The sequence below is a fragment of the Brachypodium distachyon genome, chromosome 1 (assembly GCF_000005505.3).
Source record: "Brachypodium distachyon strain Bd21 chromosome 1, Brachypodium_distachyon_v3.0, whole genome shotgun sequence".
NCBI lineage: Eukaryota > Viridiplantae > Streptophyta > Magnoliopsida > Poales > Poaceae > Brachypodium > Brachypodium distachyon.
The window spans coordinates 68680840-68704126 of NC_016131.3; the positions used below are offsets into that span (position 1 = coordinate 68680840).

Consider the following 23287-nt stretch of genomic DNA (forward strand, 5'->3'; position numbering starts at 1 on the left):
ACAGCCACACGATTATCTGTTACTTGGTCTTGGTTGGTTCAGATAAGATGATCGCACATATGACATATCTTCTGCAATATATCCAGGGTGCGCAATATATCCTGGGTCGCAAACAACTACATCACAAGCCTGGGAATAAAATGAAACCAACTTGACAGCATTAAACACAAGTAATCACTTTGAAGGAATGATGATCAAGAGCTCAAATGTCTTCAGATAGGAAGGTGGCATATATCTGGATCAGGGATATCTGTTGACCTGTAGACACTGGTACAAAACAACAACCTCAATGACTAGATGATGCATTGAGAAGATGTGTCAGGACAGGTAAGATTATCTACCTGCATTCCAATTCACACTACAGACTACAGTACAAAACACTCATTTTCACACAGACCAAAATGGTTTCTGCCCTGGACTGGGAGTTGTATTCCCTCCAGGCACACTATCCGTCTCATCAATGTCATCATCGTCGTCGTCGTCGTCATCATCGCCATAATCCATAAGCTTCAGCAGAGTTTCTGAAAATGAAGGAAGAAATAATTTTCAGCTCAGCAAAGTTAGGCTAGGTCAATCACGATGTACAAAATTATTATAGTGCCCCCCTCTTACCAGAAACAGATGCACTGCTTGGCTTTTCCTCTCTAGGGTCCTTTGAAGGTAATTGAGCTGACCAAGACTTTGGTGGTGAGACTGAACTCACGTCCAAGGATCTTGGAGGTGCCATCGGCTCCTTCACAGCTGAATGCCTACTCTCATTTCTTAACACTTCATTTGAAGGGAACTTTGGTGGGGGCGGAGGCATGCTCTTGGGTGGTGGAGGCGGCATGTTCTTGGAAGATGGTGGTGACATGTTCTTCGGTGGTGGAGGTGGCGGTGACATGCCAGTAGATACAGACAGATGTGATGGCATATGCTGTAGATCATGTGGAAACATCACATTCGATCCAGGCTGAACTTTTGTTTTAGGTGTGGCTGATGGACTGCTCATTTTACCTAAATCATCTAAACCTGTCTTAACAAATTTGGACCCCTGTTGTGAGTTCTGGAAAGATGAAACAAAAGAACACTTCCCCATCAAATTTATATCATGATAATAAAATGCAAAAGAAGGATGAAATGAACACCCTGCATAAACAGCACAAATGCATGAATCCATGTATTGTATGGAAGCACAATACTAGTAAGGATGCCGATAAAGCAAGTTCGAACAGGGCAACCTCCTAATTAATAGGTATGGCTTTCATATTTGCAAAATTTGTACCATTAAGAAAATAAAGAAAGCATCAGCAAGTGTCTATAAAGCCCCCCAAAAAATACAACTAAAATACAACTAAACTCTGGTTCATTGAGCTAAGAGGTTCTGTATAAAAAATATTAATCCTATTTTGCACATTAGTACTCTAGTAGTACCACTTGTAGTTGTGACTAAAAGAAGAAATTTTCAAAATGTAGAAAGAGCCCATTTTTCAGAGGAAGATAGTGATGCCTAACTAGATTATACCAAAACCTATTAAGTATTAGAAAACTAAATCAGCCAACAATTCAAAGGTATGGTAGCAATGCTAATTGCTATTAATTAAATCTGCATGCAGCCAGCAACACATTCATTGCGAGGACTAAAACAATACTCCTTCTGATCCTAAATTCTTGTCGTTGTTTTAGTTAAAATTGTCGTTGTCGTTGTTTTAGTTCAAGAATTTAGGATCGGAGGGAGCACTTTGCACTAACAACAAGACAATAAAAGCAATCATCCAATTCACAAGAAGAATAACACTGCATCTTATCAGCTAAACCCCCATTGCAACTGCAAACTCCAACTTGCAATAAACCCTGTGAAAAAAATGAAACCACTGTTACCACCCTGTGAGCTTCAGACATGGTCAGAGAAAATACCTGGAATGAAATGAAATGTTAGAAGTAGATTAAGAAAAAGTCCAGACAAGAATAAAAATGCCAATCTGCAATCTGGCAGTCACCAACTTACAAGTTACAACTATAGGTTTTTGCTATATGAAATCTAGAGTTCCCCTCCATTGAAGGCTGGAATTACCTTGAGGAGCAAGAAAAATTCACAAATCTATATGCATTGTCCTTTTCTAGATTATAGCAGGCCAAATAAAATGTGATGTGGTAATGTTATTTTAACTTTTCAAGTGATAATCAAACTATTCAAGCATGTGTGATTAGTGTTATTAGATACAAATATACTATAGTCTGTGCAGCACTGCTATGTTGCACCCGAAGTTCCTTGTTCCTATAATCAAAAGTATGTTCCTCAATTGATCTTTCAAGGTGTTATGATATTAAAAATACTTTCTAATCCAACATACTAAAATCACATCTGCAAATAGGATGATGCAAATGCTTACTGAAGACGGCATTTGCAAATCAAGAATATACAGCAAGCAAAATTGATATGGGTTTACACTACAAAATTTGTCTTGAATTCATGTAGATAAGACAAAAGATCATTGAATTTGTAGCACAAGGGAAGCTGGAAAAGGCAAGACACCCGGAGCAATTGAATTAGGGTGGGATGGTGGGTATTATAGGCGGATAGCATGGGAGATGGATAGACGTGGATCATGGTGGAAATAGGCTGTAAGATATAGTGTAGGAATAAATGTAGATGTAATCAAATATCGAGTCCAGGATGTAGCGGTTGAATCAGTTCAAGTAACCCGCACCTGAAGGTCCGGTATTGGCAGCTCCTGGAATTTCCTCCTTTGAAAGCGTTTATCTGACTCCAACTTTGCACTTGAGTTTACCTCTGTCGCCATGCTTGTTGATGTAGATACCACTGGAACAACCTGAGTTGTCGACGATGAAGCATGCTTGAGTGTTAATGACACCTGCTGCAGTGGAGTTGCTTGAGGATAAATGCCTCCATAGCCATTGTACAATGTCCCACCGTTTGCTGCTTGACTAGGATAGACCAGGTTACTAGGTGGTGGAATCCCAGAATAAGTTGGAAAGCCAGATTGAAGTGTCGTTGAAGGAACCGCCATGGGAGAAGTAACTCCAGTAGGTGCATAAGAATGTGCTGCTCCTGTTGACCCATAAGGCCCTAAAGTAGAGTGTACATCTGGTGTTGTTACAGAGGTGTGCACACCAGTCAACAACTGCTGTGGCGGTGGAACAGCACCATATACTTTTGAAGAAGAAATTCTGTCATACAAAAAAAATACAGTGAGACTATGCCAAGATTTCTCTTGTAAATTGTGAGACCATCCAACAACAGAAGTAATCCATGCTACACTGATGGTGAGAATAGTAAATGGTTTGGAAATGTGTGTACATCTAGTATTCAGTAAGTCCTTTCTGCATTAACAGGAACAACAGCATGACTACAACCATATTCTTACAGTAAGTGTTCCATGGACAAACTTGTAACATCACAATGAGTTAGTCACTGCCTCACCAGCAATACAGTATGCATACCATATATGAAAAAACCGAGGGAGTTTTTCTAATGTAACCAGAGTTATATCTAAAACTATAAAAGGGATTAACGCAATAACTCTGCATTTCATGATTTAATACAGTGAAAATAATTAAAACTTATCTGAACTTACAGACCTGGAAGCACCAAATTCGGCTGCTATTGTATCTAGAAGGTTTTCTGCTAAAACCTTTGCAGCTTCTAGGCTCTTCAAATGCACACTTGATAGGTACATGTGCAGAGGTTGTTGTGATGCTGCAATAAACATTGCGAGATGAAATACAGCTTCGAAATACAAATTTCCAAAAGCTACCAAAACAAATTACCAACCTTCAGCATGACAACCGCCCATATTCCCTGAACCTTTTCCTCTCAGTGAAACAGTTACCCCTGTTTCATTCATGATGTGATTTATATACTGATCCTGCATACACAATCAGAAGCACCAGCAGCAAAAAAGAGTTTCTCCCATCCAGATTGGGATGTCAGAGAAAGCTTCAGGATTAGTTTTTTCCCCGCAAAAAGAAAAATAAAACAAGACTGAATTGGTAAAAAAGAAACTGTGAGGGGTATCAACAATAACATGATTAAATCTAACCAGCATCACTTATTGTTTCCAAGAACATACATTTGGACCACGGATGCGAGCAGCAACATTTAATGATGGATCTGCATCAAAACCCAAAAAAATCGAGGCACTAAAAGGATGAACAGCCTGTGAAATGGGAAGGAAGATGTTAACCTTATCAAGAAATTTTTCCCACGAACTACTGTACTAAGTAGTAAATGCACAAAAATGATTCCCGCAAAAATAAGGGAAAATTGGAGCTGTGACATCAAAAGATCCTAAGCTTATGAGGTTCTTCAGCTAAGTACTCCCTCCTTCCCAGTTTATACGTCGTATTAGACAAATCCCAGATACCAAGATTCCAGCCGTAAACGTCTCTTAACGAGCTGCAGTTATTTTCATGCAGTTTGTCCAGCGCCTTTTAAGCGCACGCGGGGCCGCTGCCATTAATTTTCGTCAGCACTAATCGCTGCATGCAGCGCGTGCGTGAAGTTCCCTAACCAATCTACACACAAATCGCTCCACATGCAGTTTTCCAAAGCAAGAACAGTTAATGCCTCGGAGAGAAACCCGCTGAGTCTGTTTGGGCCAGCCTAATACGACGTTTAAGTCAGGAAAAAAATAGAAGTCTAAAACGACACTTAAATTGGGAAGGAGGGAGTACCATGGAAAGGTCACACCATTTAGGAAAATAACACTTCATCACATTTAGATGCAATGCCATCTGAAGTGAACCTCATCATCACCACTACAACCCCGCTGCCCACGAGCTTGATCTATTCCCATTACGCCCAGGATCCTCGACCCCTTGTTTCTTGCAAAAGTCAAACACTGGCAGTAGAACTGTGCCCCTTCTCACACAATTAATCCTCAATTCCTCTTGTCCAAGATGTTCCACGCATCTTGCGGGCCCTCTGTGTACGCAACTGCAGGATGGCAGACTGAGCAGCACAATATGCCTTCTTGGTGTCTACAAACTACAAATGATGGAAGGCTGCCACTAGTCCTGGGCCATAATTGTAAGTGATGTTCTTTTTATATATTTTTTGCAATTTCTTGCAGTGTCAAGAAATATGGAGGATTGTTGGCCAAAATTTCACAGATGTAAGTCATTTCTGTGCGCAGTGGATCACGATTATTTTGAGGATGTTGGCACCAAGAACTGGAATGAAGAGGCAACTGTAGCCAGGACCAGGAGCCAGTGAACCAACAATTAACAGCAAGAAGTTAATTAAACTGTAGCAGGGAGTAGTAAACTAGTTGATTTCTTGGACAAGATTAGCATGATTGGTTATTTGGTGTTAACTTCCTAGTGCTGTTGGTGGGAATCATAGCCGCAAATCATCACAACTTAATGATTCTCAACGATATGTAACATGACAAACTAATTGGACTGGAATTTACCTACAGCTTGTCACATCACTATCTGTATCTTCTATCACTATGCTTTTGTAATGAAGGAGCACTTAGTGTGAACTAAGCTGTTAATTTGTGATGAACCAGTACTTGTGCTCTCAATGTAGGAAAGAAACATCAACATAATGGAGATCAGAGGATACCTGGTCCCATGTGTATTTACCAAGTCTCTAGCATACTTGGCAGTAAATAAGTGCGAGGGAGATTCATCAATATCAGTAAGAACAGGAAAACGAGTGCACACAGATGGACAAGAAGACAACAACCTGGGACTCGACACGACTCCGGTGTGGATCTACCGCTGGCAATTTGCTTGCGATATAGTAGCTAGGCACTACTGTTGGGTGGGATGGGTGTGTGTGTATTGTGTGTGTGGGTGGGGGGCAGCTCTTAGCATGAGAGGGTTGCGAGTCTACCAGAGGAAACAGAGTCAGGCTTAACCATTATTCCTGGGGTACTTCTGTCATTGAACAAGGGATCCAAGGAGCAATATTTTTTTCCAAAAAAATGACATAAATATAGACAAATGATGAATTTGCAAAATAATCAGGTACTAACAAATGTAGTGAATAATGCAGATGTAATTTTTAGCTAGGTATTTTTTCGTTCATTAGATTACCAGGTTAAACAGACACAGATATGAAGGAGAGACCTGTTTGTTGCTCTGGATTGAAGGGAAATGGGTTGATGTTGTTTCTGGCATTTGGCCTTGTTTCAAGATTTCCTCAATCATTGACGCTGCACGATCAACTGCTTTAATGCGCTCTGCAGTATCTTTCAGCTAAAGCAGGGAACATGTTAGTTTGTCGTTTTCTACTACGACTATAACAAGGATGATCATAAATACTAACTAGCACAATGCCCGTGCGTTGTTACGCATTAAAAAAAGTGGTCAGACTAAAGGTGTGACGGACCACCGTCACCAATTGAGTCTTTTATAAGAGTAAAGAATTGCACATAGACAAGAAACAATCGTTAAAACATGCTGCTATGTGTCATTGGAATCATGTGGTGCTTCATTCTAACAGTAACAAGAGTGGGTGATACTAGCACTAAGAAACAGCAGAAAGTCATTGCACAGCTAGAGTGAATTGCACAGAAACAAAGGAATGATCCATCCCACATAATCACATGTTAACAAAACTAGTGTCTGCTCTTCAAATTACCATCAAAATCACTACTGCTTCATGACAATTAGCTCTATAAATACATATACTCCTTTTGGTCATCCTATTTAAGCAGAATTCAGACACTTATGGACCAAACTCCTGACCCTTACAAGGAGTTACTCTTAAAAATATAAGAGGCAATCTCGACTTGACAACTTCAGTATTTGACAGTGTTAACTCATGAACATGTGTCTGATTATTGTCACAAAAATCCAATTTGACACCATCATAGTGGATTCAGAGTATAACACATCGAAAAGCAATTTATATGATTATATTAGGTCAAATAATGGTTACAGTATACGCATTTTGGGTACACCGGCAATTCCAGTTTCAATTAAACGGAAGACTACTGATTACTGAATGTGTACCCTAGGATAACAGGAAATAAAAGATAAGTCAAATTTTATGACATGATTGTGTGAAAAATATTTACCTGAGATCCTGCAGAGATATGTAGATAGAGTGGCTTCTCACCATCAGGCTGTCCGTTTGGAGGATGGTATTTTCCCCTGGACAGGTCAAAGCAAGTAAATGTCAGGATTTGATCGCCACAGGTGTCTAGTGAGACAGTGGGTCACAACCAAATGTGCATGTCACACATACCTGGTAATGATGACAGTGCAAGTGCATCGCTGAATCTGTTAAGTAGGAAGCAAACTGTCATTACCTTTATTACAACATCATTTATAGACGAATCTTTACGAAGAGACAAATGTTTCGGAGGAATTACATCACAAGTTTTCTGGTTAATTATTTACCTCGTCCTGTGTTTGCCGTTTTGTGAGCTTATACCGCACAGATGGATCAGCGTCATTTATAACTATTTCTCGTGCTATGAGCTCATCTGGTATTTTTGCCTGACACAACAAGAAACACTGAGATAGTAACAGGGACACTAGCCCGGTAATATAAAGACTACATAGATTGCTCACGGAACTAATGATACGAAATCATATGGGAGGAAACTATATTATACAACAGATACCTGACTTAGTTTCTGAACCGCAGCAGCAGCACTCTGAAGCACCGAAGGCGTGAGCTGAGGCGGCAAAGCATAGGGAGCAGGGATTGCATTTGGCAACGGGGCGGCGGGATACGTGGTAATGCCAGGAAATTGAACGCCGGACAGAGCCCCAAAGTTCAACACCGGCAGTCCCGCCACCGCAGCGGCTTCGGCCGCCGCGGAGACAATGTCCTCTGCGGGCTGATCCCACTTCCTCTTTTTCCTATCAAACAATAACACACGTTTCAGCGGTTCAGAGTTCCCAAATAACTACCGAGTCGCTCGACTATAGAAAAATTACGGGCGGTGGCTAACTTTATTGCAACCAAAGCGTGGAAGAACCATAATAGCGCTGAGCGCTGGATCTTAACGATTTGAGAGTTTCGGGGATTGAAGAGCGAGTAGAGGAGGCTATGACCTCTGCTTGGTCGCGGCGGTGGGCTCGCCGGAGGCCCTGGGAGTGCCTTCCTCCGTCATGGGCGTTCGCTCGTCGGGGGTGGCCTCGGAGTTGGGATGAACCGGAGGAGAAGGGCGCGGGGCCGGCGACGGCGGGGGCTGGATGCGGCCGACGAGATGGCTGGATTGGGAAACCCGACCTGGGCTGGGTAGGGCCGTAAGGGCGCAGTTGATGCTTTGTTTGGACTTTTGAGATTGGGTTCGGGGTCGTGCAGTCAGCCGGTGGGCGGTGACCGCTGGATTACCCCGATCGGTGGACTTTGTGTTCAAACTACTGTACCGATTTTCAGCACTCACGACTTGTTTTATAATCTGTCAGGGAAAAAACACACTAAAGAAAAAATTATTAATTACAGTAATTAATTAAGTAGGTAAACAATAGAATGCAGTGGCTAGTTCTTTTCGGCTTCCTGGACCGGTTTCTCTTAGAAGCTGCTCTCAACCAGCTTCCTGGAGAAGCCGTCACCTAAATTTGATTAGGCTATCAAACTAGTTTGGTCTAAACTACTTTGAAAACCTAACTAAATCTGAGATGCGGCTTCTCCAAGAAACTAAGTGAGGGCAGCTTCTAGGAGAAGCCGGTTCTAAAAGCCGAAAAAAACGCACCCAGTATACAGTAACAATGGAACATAAGACTAGTCATAGTGGGAGTAACAAAGGTAGTAATTAAAGTGACAACTAAGCAATTTTGGTGATGTGTCATGTTATTAATGAGGAAAGAGAGGGTTGTGGAAACTACATATGTTACCATCACATCACACTTCTCAAGATACAATGAGTCTATAAAGCTAATAAATGAGGCTTCTACGTTATCACAAATATGTTACTACCCATTATTGAAACAGTAACATAGACTAGTAACAGGTTACATGATCCACCACAATACAAAATATCCAACTCTTTATTGCAAAAAATCAACATCAGATATTTATTTTAAATGCACGGGAGGTCCTGCAAGTATTGGTGTGGTGTCATCTAAATCCTAATAGTATGAAAATGCAGTTTTTGGTCCTAAAAGTACTTTCAGTGTGTCACCGGTGGTCCTAAGCACGCCGGAGCAGGTCTGACCTGCAGATGTGTCATGTTGACCCATTTTGACCGGCCACGTAGGATTAAGACAGGGCGGTAGGAGAAGGCCCAGCCGTTCCCTGGGAATGCGTTGAGGTTGGGCCAGTAGGTGAATTCCCCGAGGGGTCCCACGACGGCCGTCTGCATCACCTTCTCCGGCGGGCACTCGTTGGTGGCAACGTGGATTGGGTTCGGTGTGGAGACGTTGGTGGTGCCGGGGGTGTGGTAGAGGTTGTCTTTTAGTGGGCGGAGCTCGAGCGTGGAGATGAAGGGCTGCCTCGTGGTGCGTTGGAGAGGTAGACGGAGAGGGCGTCGGAAGGCGTGAGGACGATGGATTCGCGGGTGATGATTCGGAAGTTGTCGTAGATGACGATGGCGGACCAGCGGGTGGCGCCCAGGTAGAGGTCGAACTCCGGGAAGATGACGCCGTCGTCGGTGCCGCCGCCATGGTCGTGGAGGAAGTTGGCATAGAGGAAGGCGGCCTGAAGGAGGTAGCGGGTGCAGGTGGTGACCTTGAGGGTGTAGCAGGACTTGTTGCCGTCCGCCGGGAAGTAGCGCAGACTGCTACTCTGGGTGCTGCTGCGCTGAGGAGAGGAAGAAGAAGGGGGGATGGTGATGGCGGTGCCGAAGGTGATGAGGCCGGGGTATTTATAGAGGGGCAGAATGCAATTTTAACTCCCCTTTATTAATCCTACGTGTCCAGTTAAAATGGGTTAACATGACACGTGGGCAGGTCAGACCTGCTCCGGCGTGCTTAGAATCGCCAGCACTTAAAATACTTTTAGGACTCAAAACTGCATTTCATACTATTAGGCCCTAGATGACACTGCGCCAATACTTTTAGGACCTGCAATACATTGAACTCTTTTATTTTATTTTCGCACGAACTAAGAGGGATCTACTCATTTAGATTTAGGGAATTGCAATTATTGACAAGTAGTACAATCATTCATGTGGGTGTCGCTGACCATAGTACCGTGGTGTGCGATGTTTTTCTTTTGTTTGCCAAAGCTCACGAGCCTCTCTCTCTCCGCCAGTGGCGGATCTAGGGGTGGCCAAGGTGGTCCCTGAACCATCCTGGGATATTGGGCTCCTTCATGATTATATGAACAACACTAGCTCACAAAATAGAAGGAAAAATTAATTTTGATGATTAATATTATTGTTGGACCACCCCACCACTGCTCTCTGCACAAGAGTTCATAAAAAATGGCAAACAAGAGCAAATTCTTGTCTTCCAAAGTCACTTATTATGAATCGAAGGGAGTAATGTAATAACCAACCTATCACTATCAGACTGAATAATTATATGCATACATATCAATCAGGGCCGATGTTTCAATTTCTTGCACTTCCAGAACGTGGTATGAACCTCTGAGCCAAGAACAACGCCCCCTCAACAATATCAGAAGACTAGACTAGTGCTTGCTCTGCTCATTGATTTTAAAGTTGCAAAATATTATTTCCTCCAATCCATGATAAGTGTCAGAGACGACTAGACTAGTGCTTGCTCTACTCATTGATTTTAAAGTTGCAAAATATAATTTCCTTCAATCCATAATAAAAGTGTCATAGATTTAGTACAAAGTTAGTACTAGGTGATACTTGCACACGTTGGACTAACCTCATTGTTGATTATGAAGAGACACGAGCCGCACATCTCAGGCAATTAAAACCGAAAAAATGGTTCCATGTATCATTGTCAGGGATGCATCCCAATTTTTTTTAAATAATATGAATTATTTATTCAGTTTTAAAAATAATACATGTTTTTGAAAAATTGCAAAACTAGTCCACCCTCGTCTTGGGCTAGGCCGATTAGCTCCAGTCGGCCTGGCCCAAGCCGATTAGGCCCTAGCCGACAGCGGACCGGCCTCCCAGCTCACAAACCGATCAGCTGCATTCGGCCTTGTGTAAACCGATTAGGCCCAGTCGGCTTAGGCCAGGCCGACTGGGTGCCGCACACCACGCGCATAGTAGTTCCGCGCAGCGCATGCATCGATCCGTGCGTGCAGTAGGTGCATGTCCGCTGTCACCCTAGCTACGGACTATGCAGGACAGGACAGTGAATAAGAAACCCCATGCATGCACAGCGCTCACCAGCAAAAGTGGACCGAATGCATGCATGCATCAGCCCCCTGCCTAGCCTAGCTACTCTAGCTATAGCTAGTAGGTTCCACTAGCAAAGCATGCAAGGAATGTAAAAACTTGTCGTAACTGCAGAATGAGCTAGTCGGCCTGGCGGAAGCCGACTGGGCCTAATCGGCTTGGGCTAGGCCGACTGCAGCTAATCGGCCTGCGGGCTGGGAGGCCAGCCTGCTGTCGGCCTGGGCGAGGTCGACTGGATCTAATCGGCCTGGCCCAAGCTGAGGCCGTGTTATTTTTGAAAAAAAATTAAACTGCATATTATTTTCAAAAATATTAAAAAAATCATATTATTTAAAAAAAATAGCCATCCCTTGTACTCCACAAGACAAACCGTGAAACCGTTGACCATTCCTCGTGTCATACTCTATTTCTCTCTCTGAAACTTTTTTCTCTCTGAACCTGAGGAAATTTCTACTTCAACATGGGGAACCACGGGCCGGAGGATAGTGAATTTCCCGAATATCAATACTGTTTAGCTAGTACATTGGAACCAGACACAAGACCACGACTCACGAACCCATAACCTGAGAGCAATCTCTGTTTCGAATGGAGACGCGGGCGGAATTCAAAAGTCAAAGCCCGCTGTGCTGGCCTCCGACTTACGAACCCATAATCTGAGAGCAATCTCTGTCAGGTTGAACGACGCCGTCGATCAAAGATGCGAGAATATCTGCACCGCAGACGTTTTACTCTCGAACACAGTGCAGTTTGTGTCGTCGTTGCCTCCTTGGGCATTGCCGGTGCAATGGTCAGAATGTAAAGGAGGCGGCTTTGCTGCGTCTGCGGCTCTGCGCCTAGCCTGTGAGCGTTCTCGGCCACTTTTCGGTCAAAAGGCGCTGTGAAGACGCTGGAGCGCCTGCGTGGGATATATGGTGGACACGGCACGAGTTCAACCACCCGCTGCATCCAACCTGCTGCCTCGACGACCGCCCTTGGCTGCAGGACTTTTCTGACAGAAGCCCAGAATATTGCAAACTGTGTGTAATTCTCAAACAGAACTGGGTTAATTCCCAAGCATTGTTTGGATTAGGAGTATGTATTGTGTGGGCTACTGAGCTCCGGTGTGTTATTTTTCGTAAAGAAAACAGAGCTGGTGAGTAGAACCTGTTTGGATTTCCAAACCGATATTGACGCAAGGAACCCTCTGTAATTTTCTTACTGTAAGACCTTTCGTCAGTTTCCCTGCTCAAGGGTGTTTTGATGAAATTATGAAAATATATAGATTATCGGACGCCTACAGCAAGAATGCCGAGATGAGTTAATCAATGGACAGCATGCATGAATGCGTCGAAGCAAAAGCCAGGAAGATAATCCCTTCCAGAGAAAAAAAAAAGGAATGTAGACAGATGGTTAGATAAGATCACTCCCCAACAGGTTTCCCCGAAACAAGAGACTCTGTTCCGATTCTACCGGACGCGAACCGCTAGCGCGCACCCAGATCAAATGACAAGCGCGCGCGGCGGGCGATTGAACTACGGCTTGGGCTCCCCGGGCCCGGCGGCGTCCGTCTCCGCCAGCGCCGCCTTCAGCGCGACGATCTCCTCCTTGGTCCTGGCGATGTTCTTCTCCAGCTCGGCTTTCTCCGCCTGCTCCCTGGCGCGCGCCTCCTCCGTCATCTCCACGGCCACGGCGGCTCGCCCGAATCTCGGACGGTGGGATGTCGACGACGACCCTCCGGCCGCTGCAGCGCTGCCTTGACCTCCTGACGCTGGAACCGCCGGGGATGCTCCATTCGAGGCCAACATGGTTACGGGTTTAATTAGCTAACAGAGCGAGTGAGTGTGTGCAGCGGCGGGATGGAGGTGGTTGACTGGTTGTTTGCCTCTTGCCGCTCTGCGATGGATGTCTACAGACTACTGCCTTGTCCCGTAGTACCTCCCACGCTCCTCCATTTATAGGCGTTTCTTCCTGGGGTCCTTTGTTGTTGTTACCTGTCATCGTTTCCTCTTTTTTTTTTTTGCGAGATTACCATTAGTTTTTAGAATTCGAGTAACGATAAGTATTAGATCAACATGTATTTATCCACGGATCAATTAAAAAAATGTGATCTGTAAAAAAATAAAAGGTCAACCGTGACAGTACTAAATGGCACATGAATATTTTCTGTTCCATACTGTATTTGGAATTTTTGCGAGATTGGCATTAGCCTTTTCTTCCATTGTGTGTCAATCAATTTTTGACATGAAAACTCCATGACACTTGAGATGCATATTGTTTATATTGTCAAATTGTTTTGGGATTTTCTGAAATACCGTACATGATGAACTCAGATCACATGGTAACGAACCTAAATCATTTAATTAAGGTTCTTTGAATCTAAATCACTTAATTAAGGTTCTTTGGATCATGGGGTTCAGATAGGCGTATGGAGGATGGCAGCTTCGGTGTTACCTACAAATGACCTTTGAAACATTTGGTTGAGGTTGGCAAAGACATATTAAATGCATACTTATGACCCAAAGGGTGTTGGCTGTCAACACGGCCAGATTTGATTTCATATTTGCACGATTCATATTCTTTGGTTGTTTGTTGATGGATGTCTTGACATCTTTATGTCACATCTAAATCTTGTCGGTCATCTTTATATGCGGTGTGATCATCTTTGTGTCTCGTCGTCCTTTGTTTTAGATGTGATGTCCTCTCATATTTATGTCTTATTTATCTTCTCTTTTATATTTTTTTTCTTTAGTTGTGATGTCTTGTCACTTTTTGTCTCTCTTTTCTCTTAACTTTCTTCTTTTAGATGTGGTGTAATGTCAAAGTGTGTCTTGTCTTTCTCATATCTCTTCATCTTTTTGTTTTGTTAGCATAGTCCACCTTTTCCTTTCGATCTCTTATCACACCTCTTATCCTGTTGGCCGAGTCTATAATGTACCCATGTCTGCAGAAACGAATACATTTCTAAATCGATGGTACATGGTGTATCCACTGGTATGATCGATGTGGTACAGTGTGAGCATTTGAGAAGGAAGAAACATGCATAACCTTATGTTGAGTTATGTGCTAAGAATCTTATCTTCACATAAGAGCAATCCCAATGTACTGTATACATGTTCAGTCACAACTCCTCCGGTGTTTGATTTGTATCTTTGTGTTGTACCTGAACAATCTCTCATTTAATACGTTTTGCAAGAGAAAAATTACGGGTTTTCTTGAACTTGGCCCTAAGAGATGTATGCAGATAAAGATACCATACTCTTCTCTTTCTTAGGGTGTTGCATTAGACTGGTATAGATGACATACTTAGGGTCCGTTTGGTTCTGCTTTGCTTTTGAGAAAGGCAGCTTTGCCATTTTTGCTTTCGAAAAGCAGCTTTGCTAGCTTCCTTGTGCTTAGAAAAAGCATAAGTTTGTTTGGTTCTACTTGCCTTTTCACTTTGCTTTCTCTTCGGCTTCCCCTACCACTCCGTTGCCGATGCCCCCCTTCCCACCAACCCAGTTGCACCACGGACGCCAGCCTCCATGGCCCGGGTTGGGTACGAAAAGGAGGACCACGGCCACCGCCGATGCAATGGCCACTTCACCGGCTCTGTCTCGGGCGACCTTTGAGCAGCGGCGAGGAACTCGACTCCTCGTGTGGAGGCACAGAGGAACACAAACAACGATGTCCGTGTTCCTGCACCTCCATGTGGTGGCGAAGGGCACTCGAGAGGTCGCGGGGCGGGGCGGGCCGGGGACACACATGGAACCGGGCTAGGGATGCGCGTGCGGGCGGGCAGAGGCAGCACATGCCACTCGAGCAGGCGACCGGCCGCGCTCCCCCGGATCGGGGCACGGGCTGGAGGTGACGACATGACGGAGCTGGGATGGGGAGTGCAGGCAGGACTGCAGAAGGGTGCGAGAGAAAGAATATAAGGAGCCGGGAAAAAAACCCGAATCGGTAGTGTCACTTATCAATGGCATGGTGGGTTTTTTCCATCAAGTTGCTTGGGTTGTTTTGCTTTCAAAAATAGATGGTTAGCTTTTATTTGCTTTTTACAGCAAAAGTAGAAAAGCAAAGCTAACCGAACGCACCTTTGAGACACGGTACGTAGTGGACTATTGACTGGCCTAAGATTTAACGTTGTTCTCTTATCTCATTTATTAGATCTGTATTAATATTTTGACATACAGATCAGTATAGGCGAAGTTAGTAGATACAGTAGAATATTCTCGCGAAATCTCCTCGTCCGCGCCGAGGGATTTGGATCGAACGGCTCACGCTCGGCCCGCTTTGACGACCTCCACCGCTCCACGGTGAGTCGGCCAGAGCCGCACCGCGGCGCGAGCCACCCCCACCCAGCCCGCACCGAACCAAACGGACCAGGTAGCATCCATGGCGCGCCGTGAAAAACCCTAAACCCCGCGCCAAGGCGCCCAAGTCCCAAGGAGCCGCAGCATCGCATCGGCACGGGACCCATGGCGGCGTCCCCGCCCTCTTCCCCTTCCGCCGCGGCCGCCGCCGTGGCTGGCGTCCGGAGCCCGAGCCCCCAATCGCCGTCTCCGAACCTTACCAACTTCTTCGGTGGGTGCTCTCTCTCGTTTCACCGCACGCTAACATACAATCGCTAGCTTGCGCTGTCACCTCTTGTCTTCAGAACTTCGGATCTTAGGTATTAGCTTCAGCCACGAAATTGGGTATGAGAATGGAGATAGAGGTGGCTCTCATTAACGTGAGGTTGAGATTTGTTGGCGTATGATTTCGACCTGACTAATGATATGAACCGTCTCTGGTTTGTTTCCTGCAGTAGAGGGTTTTTACCTTTTTTCTATGCAATGGAAGGTTATTTGTTCATCTGCCTCGCATTGGTAAAATTTATGCAATCACATGCTCCAACGAGCAACATAACAAACTTCTTTATTTAGATCCCGTCATGGTAATTGGTGAATCATATCTTCTTAACCCCCTCATGAAGCCCATGAATTGTCTGGCATTTTGGGAATGGATTAGCTATTTCACTATAACTATAATAAGATGCAGGTTTTCATGATGGTTCATTTTCACTGAAATTTACCTTCTACCGGCAGACTGATTATTTGTAATGTTTTACTGCAACTGAGGAAAAACAATATTTCCCATTATTGCTGAGATAGAATTTATGCTGCAGTATGGAGGGAATTTGCTTGGGGAGCAATTGCAGGCGCATTTGGAGAAGGCATGATGCATCCAGTTGACACTCTGAAAACAAGGCTTCAGAGTCAAGCTATAATGACAGGGGCTAAGGTATGAGAATGTTCCTAAAACTTCCACTTTAGGGTGTGAACTGTAAAGTTTCTTCTTATAATGCATGATTCTGACACATGGGGGCCTTATCTTTCTTTGACTGTTCTGGACAGGCTCAGAAGAATATTTTTCAGATGGTCAGGACAGTTTGGGCTTCTGATGGTCTGAGAGGTTAGTCCCTCTCTGCCTTTTATTATGCAAAAGGAGGAAAACCTGGAGAGCTTTGTGAAAGCCAGATAAAACCTTGTAGCGTCTGAGCCCTGAGGTTGAGAACGGCCAAATGATTGAACTTGCATTCTTGACCTGTCTACAGGTTTTTACAGAGGAATCAGTCCAGGTGTTACTGGTTCACTTGCTACAGGTGCAACATATTTTGGTGTTATTGAATCAACTAAGACATGGCTGGAGAATGCCAATCCTAATCTAAGTGGTCATTGGTCTCACTTCATTGCTGGAGGAATTGGTGAGAAAATGTTTTCTTATGTCTACTGTATTTTTTTTCCTGAACATATGTCTGCTGCTATTTACATTCCATAAAATCTTTACGATGCTATTTGAAATTTATACTAGGTTTTATAAGCATGTCACTAGGATTTATAAGCAGTTGTTTTTATACATGCTGCACGCACGTGCAATGTATGCCTCTATATCGGAATACTAGCATCTCAAAAGTTTCTTAATGCTGCTTCCTTGATACCACATTTTCTTTGTTCCTTGTTCCAGGGGATACACTTGGATCTTTTATCTATGTGCCCTGTGAAGTCATGAAACAACGAATGCAAATCCAAGGCTCCAGCAAATCCTGGGCATTAAATGCGACAAAAGGAAGTGTTTCTCAATCTCCTGGGACTCAGATGTATGGATACTATAAAGGAATGTTCCATGCTGGTTGTTCTATCTGGAAAGATCACGGTTTGAAGGGACTTTATGCAGGGTAATTGCATTGACTGCTAGCATGCCTATCATTATGAATAGCGTCTTTCTGCCTATCATTGACACTATAAAAGAGAACATATAGTTTTCTCGACAAAGAAGACTCAATAGTTTAAATTCTTCATGCTAAATCCACATCCAAGTAGCATACTATTTCTGCTTGAATATCATGATACAAATAGGTTATCTATTTTACAAGCTACCACAAGAAATTTGTTTCTTCATGTGCACATTCCTGGATGCATGAATGTATGGTTGTTGATGGAATAATCCTGGTTAATTTTTGTGTGAAAAAGAGTATTATTCCTCACATGATTTCAGTTTTGCTTCAAGCCTTCAACTAATGCAATCTATTCTTTCTCGCAGGTATGGGTCTACACTTGCCAGGGATGTCCCTTTTGCTGGTCTAATGGTAAGTGAGAATTCAGCTTATGCTTTTATCATTGTTGCAATTTTAGCAATCCTGTTCTCTTAGAAGAAATTTTAGTGATTTGATGTTTGATCCAACTCCTATGGTCAGTAGGGAGTAAGGTACGGTTTGATCTTCTCATATGTTTTGCTGATATTTGTTTAGTCTGACAGTATCACTTCAAGCTATATCTGTACAGTTAAAAATGTTTACTTGCTTGCATGGTGCAGACAGTTTAAGATATTTGTTTCAATCATTTTAACATGAACATTGGCCTCTCTAGGTAACTTTCTATGAAGCAATGAAAGAACTGACCTACTATGGGAAGAGGAAGTATCTGCCAGACAGTGATTTACAAGTCAGCAATTCCTTCGAAGGACTTCTTCTAGGAGGATTGGCAGGCGGTAGGTTGGCTCTAGTATATTTAATAAATCATATACTGGTAATCATATTTCTCAGGAATCTGGGAGTGTTTACCTGTTTATTTACTACTCTTTTCCAATGTGTTTTGCAGGTTTTAGTGCATACTTGACAACCCCCTTGGATGTGATCAAGACAAGACTGCAAGTACAAGGATCAACAACTAGGTATAAGGCAAATCTGATTGTGTGATTGACCGCCTTTTCTGCTAGCCCAGTTTGACATTCATAAGATGAACGTTGATATTTTCCTCCCTGTCTCGCCGAAAACTAAGAAATCCAAGCATACTCTTTCCATGAATATCAGTCTCACAGACACATTTCCTGTTTGATAATATACACGATTTCTTTTTTGAATAATACGTGATCTCTGTGCTAATGTACCAAATTGTTTTCTTGTGTAATCAGGTACAATGGATGGCTGGATGCTATTAAAAAGACATGGGCTTCTGAGGGAGTAGATGGCTTATTCAAGGGAAGTATCCCCAGAATAATATGGTACATACCTGCATCTGCATTCACGTTCATGGCAGTGGAGTTCCTAAGGGAGCATTTCAATGAGAAGATCGATTCAGATGCCTGTGAACAAACCTGACATGTCAATTGGATACGAATCAGAGGTGGACGAAGTAGATTAAACTTATTTTCTGTGGAAGAGAGAATTGACCCGGAGGAATTTTTGGTTCGTGCGGCAGACAAGTTCGTTTCACCAATGTAGAGGTAGAAATGCAGAAACATTTGCACGTAGAAGGAGGAAAGAAAGAAACTGACCATATTTTTTATGGAGTTAGAAATCTGTATTCTCGGGCAGATCTTACTTTCTTAACCCACCTTGGTGCTAGCTGCTGTATCAGTTCCATTTGTAGCTCCTACCATTTTTGTCCCATCTAACCATCTAAGGTTCTAACAGCCCGTTTGGCAACCATCGTTGGTTGATAGGATCTCATTTGGTTGAATTTGAATTTCTAGTTCAAAAATCGTGTTTGTCTACCACATGCATTTGTAGAGCGAGAGTCAATTTCAGAGAAATGATGACTTTTAGAGAGAAACTGAAGTTAGTTACAGTGCAATTCTATGAAATTTGAGATTGAATTCTTGTGGCCAATTCCGTACCAACCAAACGAGTTCGTTTTTAGAATTCAAAATGAATTCCAGAATTTTAGATCCAAATGATGGGTGTCAAATGAGCTGTAAATGCAGTTACAAACTTGCAACTGCGGATACTTTTGAGACATTTTGGCTTCTAAAGCTCTTATACAGAAGCTCTTGTGTTCAACTATTTCATTCGTTGCATACATTTTGTGAGACCTGCACGAACACTGGCAGTGTCCGTGGAGCCAACCCAAACCGAACTTGCCGACTAGCGCGGCTGGTGTGGCTCTTCCGACTAGCGCGCGCTGTGCAGACACAGAACGGGGAGCGCCAGCCCTGACGCAATCGAGTCGACCAACCGCCTCCCGCTCCGATTTCCGACCCCATTTCCGAGGGCCTCCGAAACTTTCTCAGAATTTAAATCCGCACCACAGTTTGCTTCCCAAGCCTCCATCCAATCGCTGAGGCGAGATTCTCCGTGGATCCTGGCCTAGGGGGCACCGCGAGGCGATGGCGTCGGCGAGGCTGACCCCGAACGCCGTGGCGGCGGTGCTGGCGGGGGGCACGAACCTCAGGCCGGTCGTACAGGTCGTCGACCTGCGCCGCGCCAACGGAGACAGGTGGCGCGCCTGTGTATCCGACGGCCTCACCTCCTGCTCCGCGATGCTCGCCGAGCGGCTCGGCGACCTCCCGCGCTCCGGCGTCGTTCGGTGCGGCAGCATCGTGCAGCTCGACGATTACGTCCTCAGCGACCCGTCCAGAAGGTTTGCTTCTGCCTCCCCTGTGCTCCACGATGTTTGATTGATTGCTTGCTTGCGTCTGCGATGTTTGATTGATTGCTTGCGTCTGCGATTTGGGCGGTTTCGGTTAGGGTTCGTGCCTGTGCGGAGTCTGACATGAGTGGTTGCGGCTTGTGTTTGGATGAGTACGAGACTATGAGTGGTTACGAGTTGCATTCCATTGAGTTACCACTCATACGAGTTGGTGGGGGTCTCGCTTTAGAATGATACTTTCCATTAGTTTTCTTCGCTCTCTCTCCTCAGGATAACAGTTTAACCAGTGAGCGGTCGAATAGTTCCACTGACCTGCTTGTGAAATCATTTGAATTACCAATCAGGGGGTGATTAGGTTGTGTTGTGGGTTGCCAATTGCCATACAGGTGTTTGCTAACAGTTAGTTCATTGGATTATATTTGTGCTACTCGTAATGGTAACAAAGTCATAGATCTGGCTGTGGCCCTTTGCAGCTGGTGCTCATTTTTTCTGGCTAGTTAAATGGTACTAACGCCATTTGGTCCCTACCTTGATTTCATAAAATACTCGAGATAAGACTGGGATAATTTTCAGACTGGGAATAAACCCAGAAACAGAACTGGTACTACGGCCATTTTGATGATTAGACAAAGTATGTCATTTGGTTTGGAACCTTTATTTAGGTATCTAGCAATTTTTTTGCTATATATAGTTGACTGATCATCATGCTCTGAACCAGTTAGGTTCTTTGTTATTGATAGGATGCATCGTGAAGGGTGATTTAATTACTGTAGTGTACATCGTACTCTGGAGTCATGCTCACAGATTCAGGTGTCTTCATCTGATTGAATAATTTAGTCGTTTGCAACTTTCACCTGTACCCATTTGGTTCAGAAGCATACTTGATGGTACAAGTTGTCATGTTTTACCAATTTTTAGCTGCTGCTTGAATTCTTTTTTTATTGTTCCTTTTGTGATATGTTTGTCAATAAAAAATATTGAAACATAGTTTTGTTAATCAGCATGTGCAGTGATTCAAGTTCAGTTGTCATATGTTCAAGTAACTGATGCAAATGTAAAGTTGCCCTTTAGTTTTGAGGGTAGTTGGAATTATTTCTTGCTGTTGAGCTGATTGGTTGAATATCTGTAGGATTGTTGTTGTTCTGAACATGACAGTTCTTCGTGCGGAGTGTGCCATCATTGGGAATCCAACGATTACTTCAGAAACTGTATCTTCTAACCAAAACCACCTGAGAGTGGAGCAGTTTAATGGAACACGTCAGTATGGTTTGACGGCAGGAAACCCAAATCTCACAAGGCCCAATGGAAATGTTCCAGTCTTCCAACCTTCAATGGCAGCAAACACTTTGAACACACCCACCAGGCTCAGTGGCCAAACTCCGGCCTTCCAACCAACTGCGCAACCATCCTATCGCCCTGCACCCAGTTACAAAAACCATGGAGCAATTGCGAAAAATGAAGCCCCTGCTAGAATAATCCCCATATCTACTTTAAATCCTTATCAGGGCCGCTGGGCTATCAAGGGTAGAGTTACTGCCAAGGGAGACATCCGCCGGTACCACAATGCAAAAGGTGAAGGAAAAGTGTTCAGCTTTGACCTACTTGATTCTGATGGTGGTGAGATACGGGTGACATGTTTCAATGCACTTCTTGATCGCTTCTATGAAGTTGTGGAAGTTGGTAAGGTCTATGTGGTATCAAGAGGAAACTTGAAACCTGCACAGAAGAACTATAACCATCTGAACAATTAGTGGGAGATTACTTTGGACAATGGATCATCAGTGGATCTTTGTCTTGATGAGAACAGCTCCATTCCCTCCCAGCGGTTTAACTTCAGACCGATCAGTGAAGTTGAGGATACTGCGAACACTGCAATCCTCGATATCATAGGTGTTGTTATCTCTGTCAGTCCTTGCACCACATTACAAAAGAAAAATGGCATGGAAACTCAGAAAAGAGTTATTAACCTGAAGGATATGTCCGGTCGAAGTGTTGATGTAACCATTTGGGGTGAATTTTGCAACAGAGAAGGCTCACAGCTGCAAGAAATTGTTGAATGCGGGGGCTTCCCTGTGCTCGCTGTCAAAACAGGAAGAGTAAATGATTTCGGTGGCAAGTCCGTGGGCACAATTTCTTCCTCTCAACTCCTCATAGACCCTGATATTGCTGAAGCTCATAGTCTCAGGCAATGGTTTGACAGTGGAGGAAGGGATGCTTCCACTCAGTCCATATCCACGGATGTCATTCCTGCAGCATCAAGGAACGATATCCGAATGACCATAGCTCAAATCAAGGATGAAGGTCTTGGAATGGGGGATAAACCGGATTGGGTTACGGTGAAGGCCTCCATTATATTCTTCAAGAACGAAAACTTCTGCTATACAGCTTGCCCTAACAAGGAAGGCGACAGGCAATGCAATAAGAAAGTGACAAAGGGGACCTCTGGCTTGTGGTTCTGTGACAAATGTAACAGAGAGTTTACAGAGTGTGACTACAGATATCTTCTGCAGCTACAGATTCAAGACCACTCAGGAACAACTTGGGTGACGGCATTTCAGGAGTCTGGGCAAGATTTACTTGGTTGCTCGGCGCAAGATCTCAACAGATTCAAAGAGGAGGAGGATCCTCGTTTTGCAGAGACCATGCTCCAATGTTTGTTCCAGGAGTATCTGCTAAGACTGAAGATCAAAGAAGAAACGTACGGTGATGAGCGGAGAGTGAAGAACACCTTGGTCAAAGTGGAGAGGTTTGATCCTGCAGGAGAAAGTAAATATCTGCTCGATTCGATTTCAAGGTCGACCACATTTTATTAAATAGAGAGTTTCACTCCCACGAGGTGTCGTGGCGTCCATAACCAATTTTCCTGCTCGCGTGGCCAAAGGTTTAGTTAGGAGTACCATATTAAGTGATTTATGCAGTTCATAGTGATATGTTTTTTATTTGCCTACTACTCTTAAAAGCATGTCAATGTCTCGGCCTATATAGGCTTCCATGTTAAATTTTAATTAAGCAATTCAGGTGTCGCTATTAAAAGATGTTGATGTCTCGGATTATGGACTCCCTCTTTTTTAACCAATCAATGCAGTTGAAGTTTCTCTGGAAGTCACAGTTTGCAGACTTAACTCTTCAGTGACTATTACTTTGATGCTACCCCATGGAACCAAAACATGCGTCTCTGTTGTT

At 43.8% G+C, this 23287-nt stretch overlaps 3 protein-coding genes across 6 annotated transcripts; 2 read left to right on the forward strand and 1 right to left on the reverse strand.

Annotated features, from left to right (window-relative positions):
* Positions 1–12: 12 nt before the first annotated feature.
* Positions 13–8262, reverse strand: LOC100835047 (protein RIK). Of its 4 annotated transcripts, XM_010230674.3 has the most exons (13): positions 8023–8251; positions 7587–7827; positions 7360–7458; positions 7205–7239; positions 7035–7110; positions 6082–6210; positions 4074–4160; positions 3776–3869; positions 3583–3700; positions 2691–3171; positions 613–1045; positions 342–521; positions 13–267 (listed from the first exon to the last, which is right to left on the reverse strand). In XM_010230674.3, exons 1-12 carry the CDS (start codon positions 8079–8081, stop codon positions 388–390), a joined length of 1986 nt encoding a protein of 661 aa, XP_010228976.1. In that variant the 5' UTR covers positions 8082–8251; the 3' UTR covers positions 13–267; positions 342–387. The 4 variants fall into 4 exon arrangements, 2 of the variants coding, with proteins under 2 accessions (XP_010228976.1, XP_024316245.1); XR_730035.3 differs by having other exon boundaries at positions 161–521; positions 613–1896; positions 8023–8262; XM_024460477.1 differs by having other exon boundaries at positions 161–521.
* Positions 8263–15532: 7270 nt separating this feature from the next.
* LOC100846272 (mitochondrial substrate carrier family protein E) lies at positions 15533–19216 on the forward strand. The gene is made up of 9 exons (XM_003561843.4): positions 15533–15779; positions 16363–16478; positions 16592–16649; positions 16792–16941; positions 17202–17412; positions 17778–17823; positions 18104–18224; positions 18335–18407; positions 18648–19216. Exons 1-9 carry the CDS (start codon positions 15674–15676, stop codon positions 18832–18834), a joined length of 1068 nt encoding a protein of 355 aa, XP_003561891.1. The 5' UTR covers positions 15533–15673; the 3' UTR covers positions 18835–19216.
* A 327-nt stretch (positions 19217–19543) lies between these two features.
* On the forward strand, positions 19544–23206 carry LOC100835357 (replication protein A 70 kDa DNA-binding subunit A-like). The gene is given in 2 exon segments (XM_003558453.4): positions 19544–20095; positions 21234–23206. Coding segments are annotated over 2 exon segments (1938 nt in total). The 5' UTR covers positions 19544–19841; the 3' UTR covers positions 22918–23206.
* Positions 23207–23287: the final 81 nt, after the last annotated feature.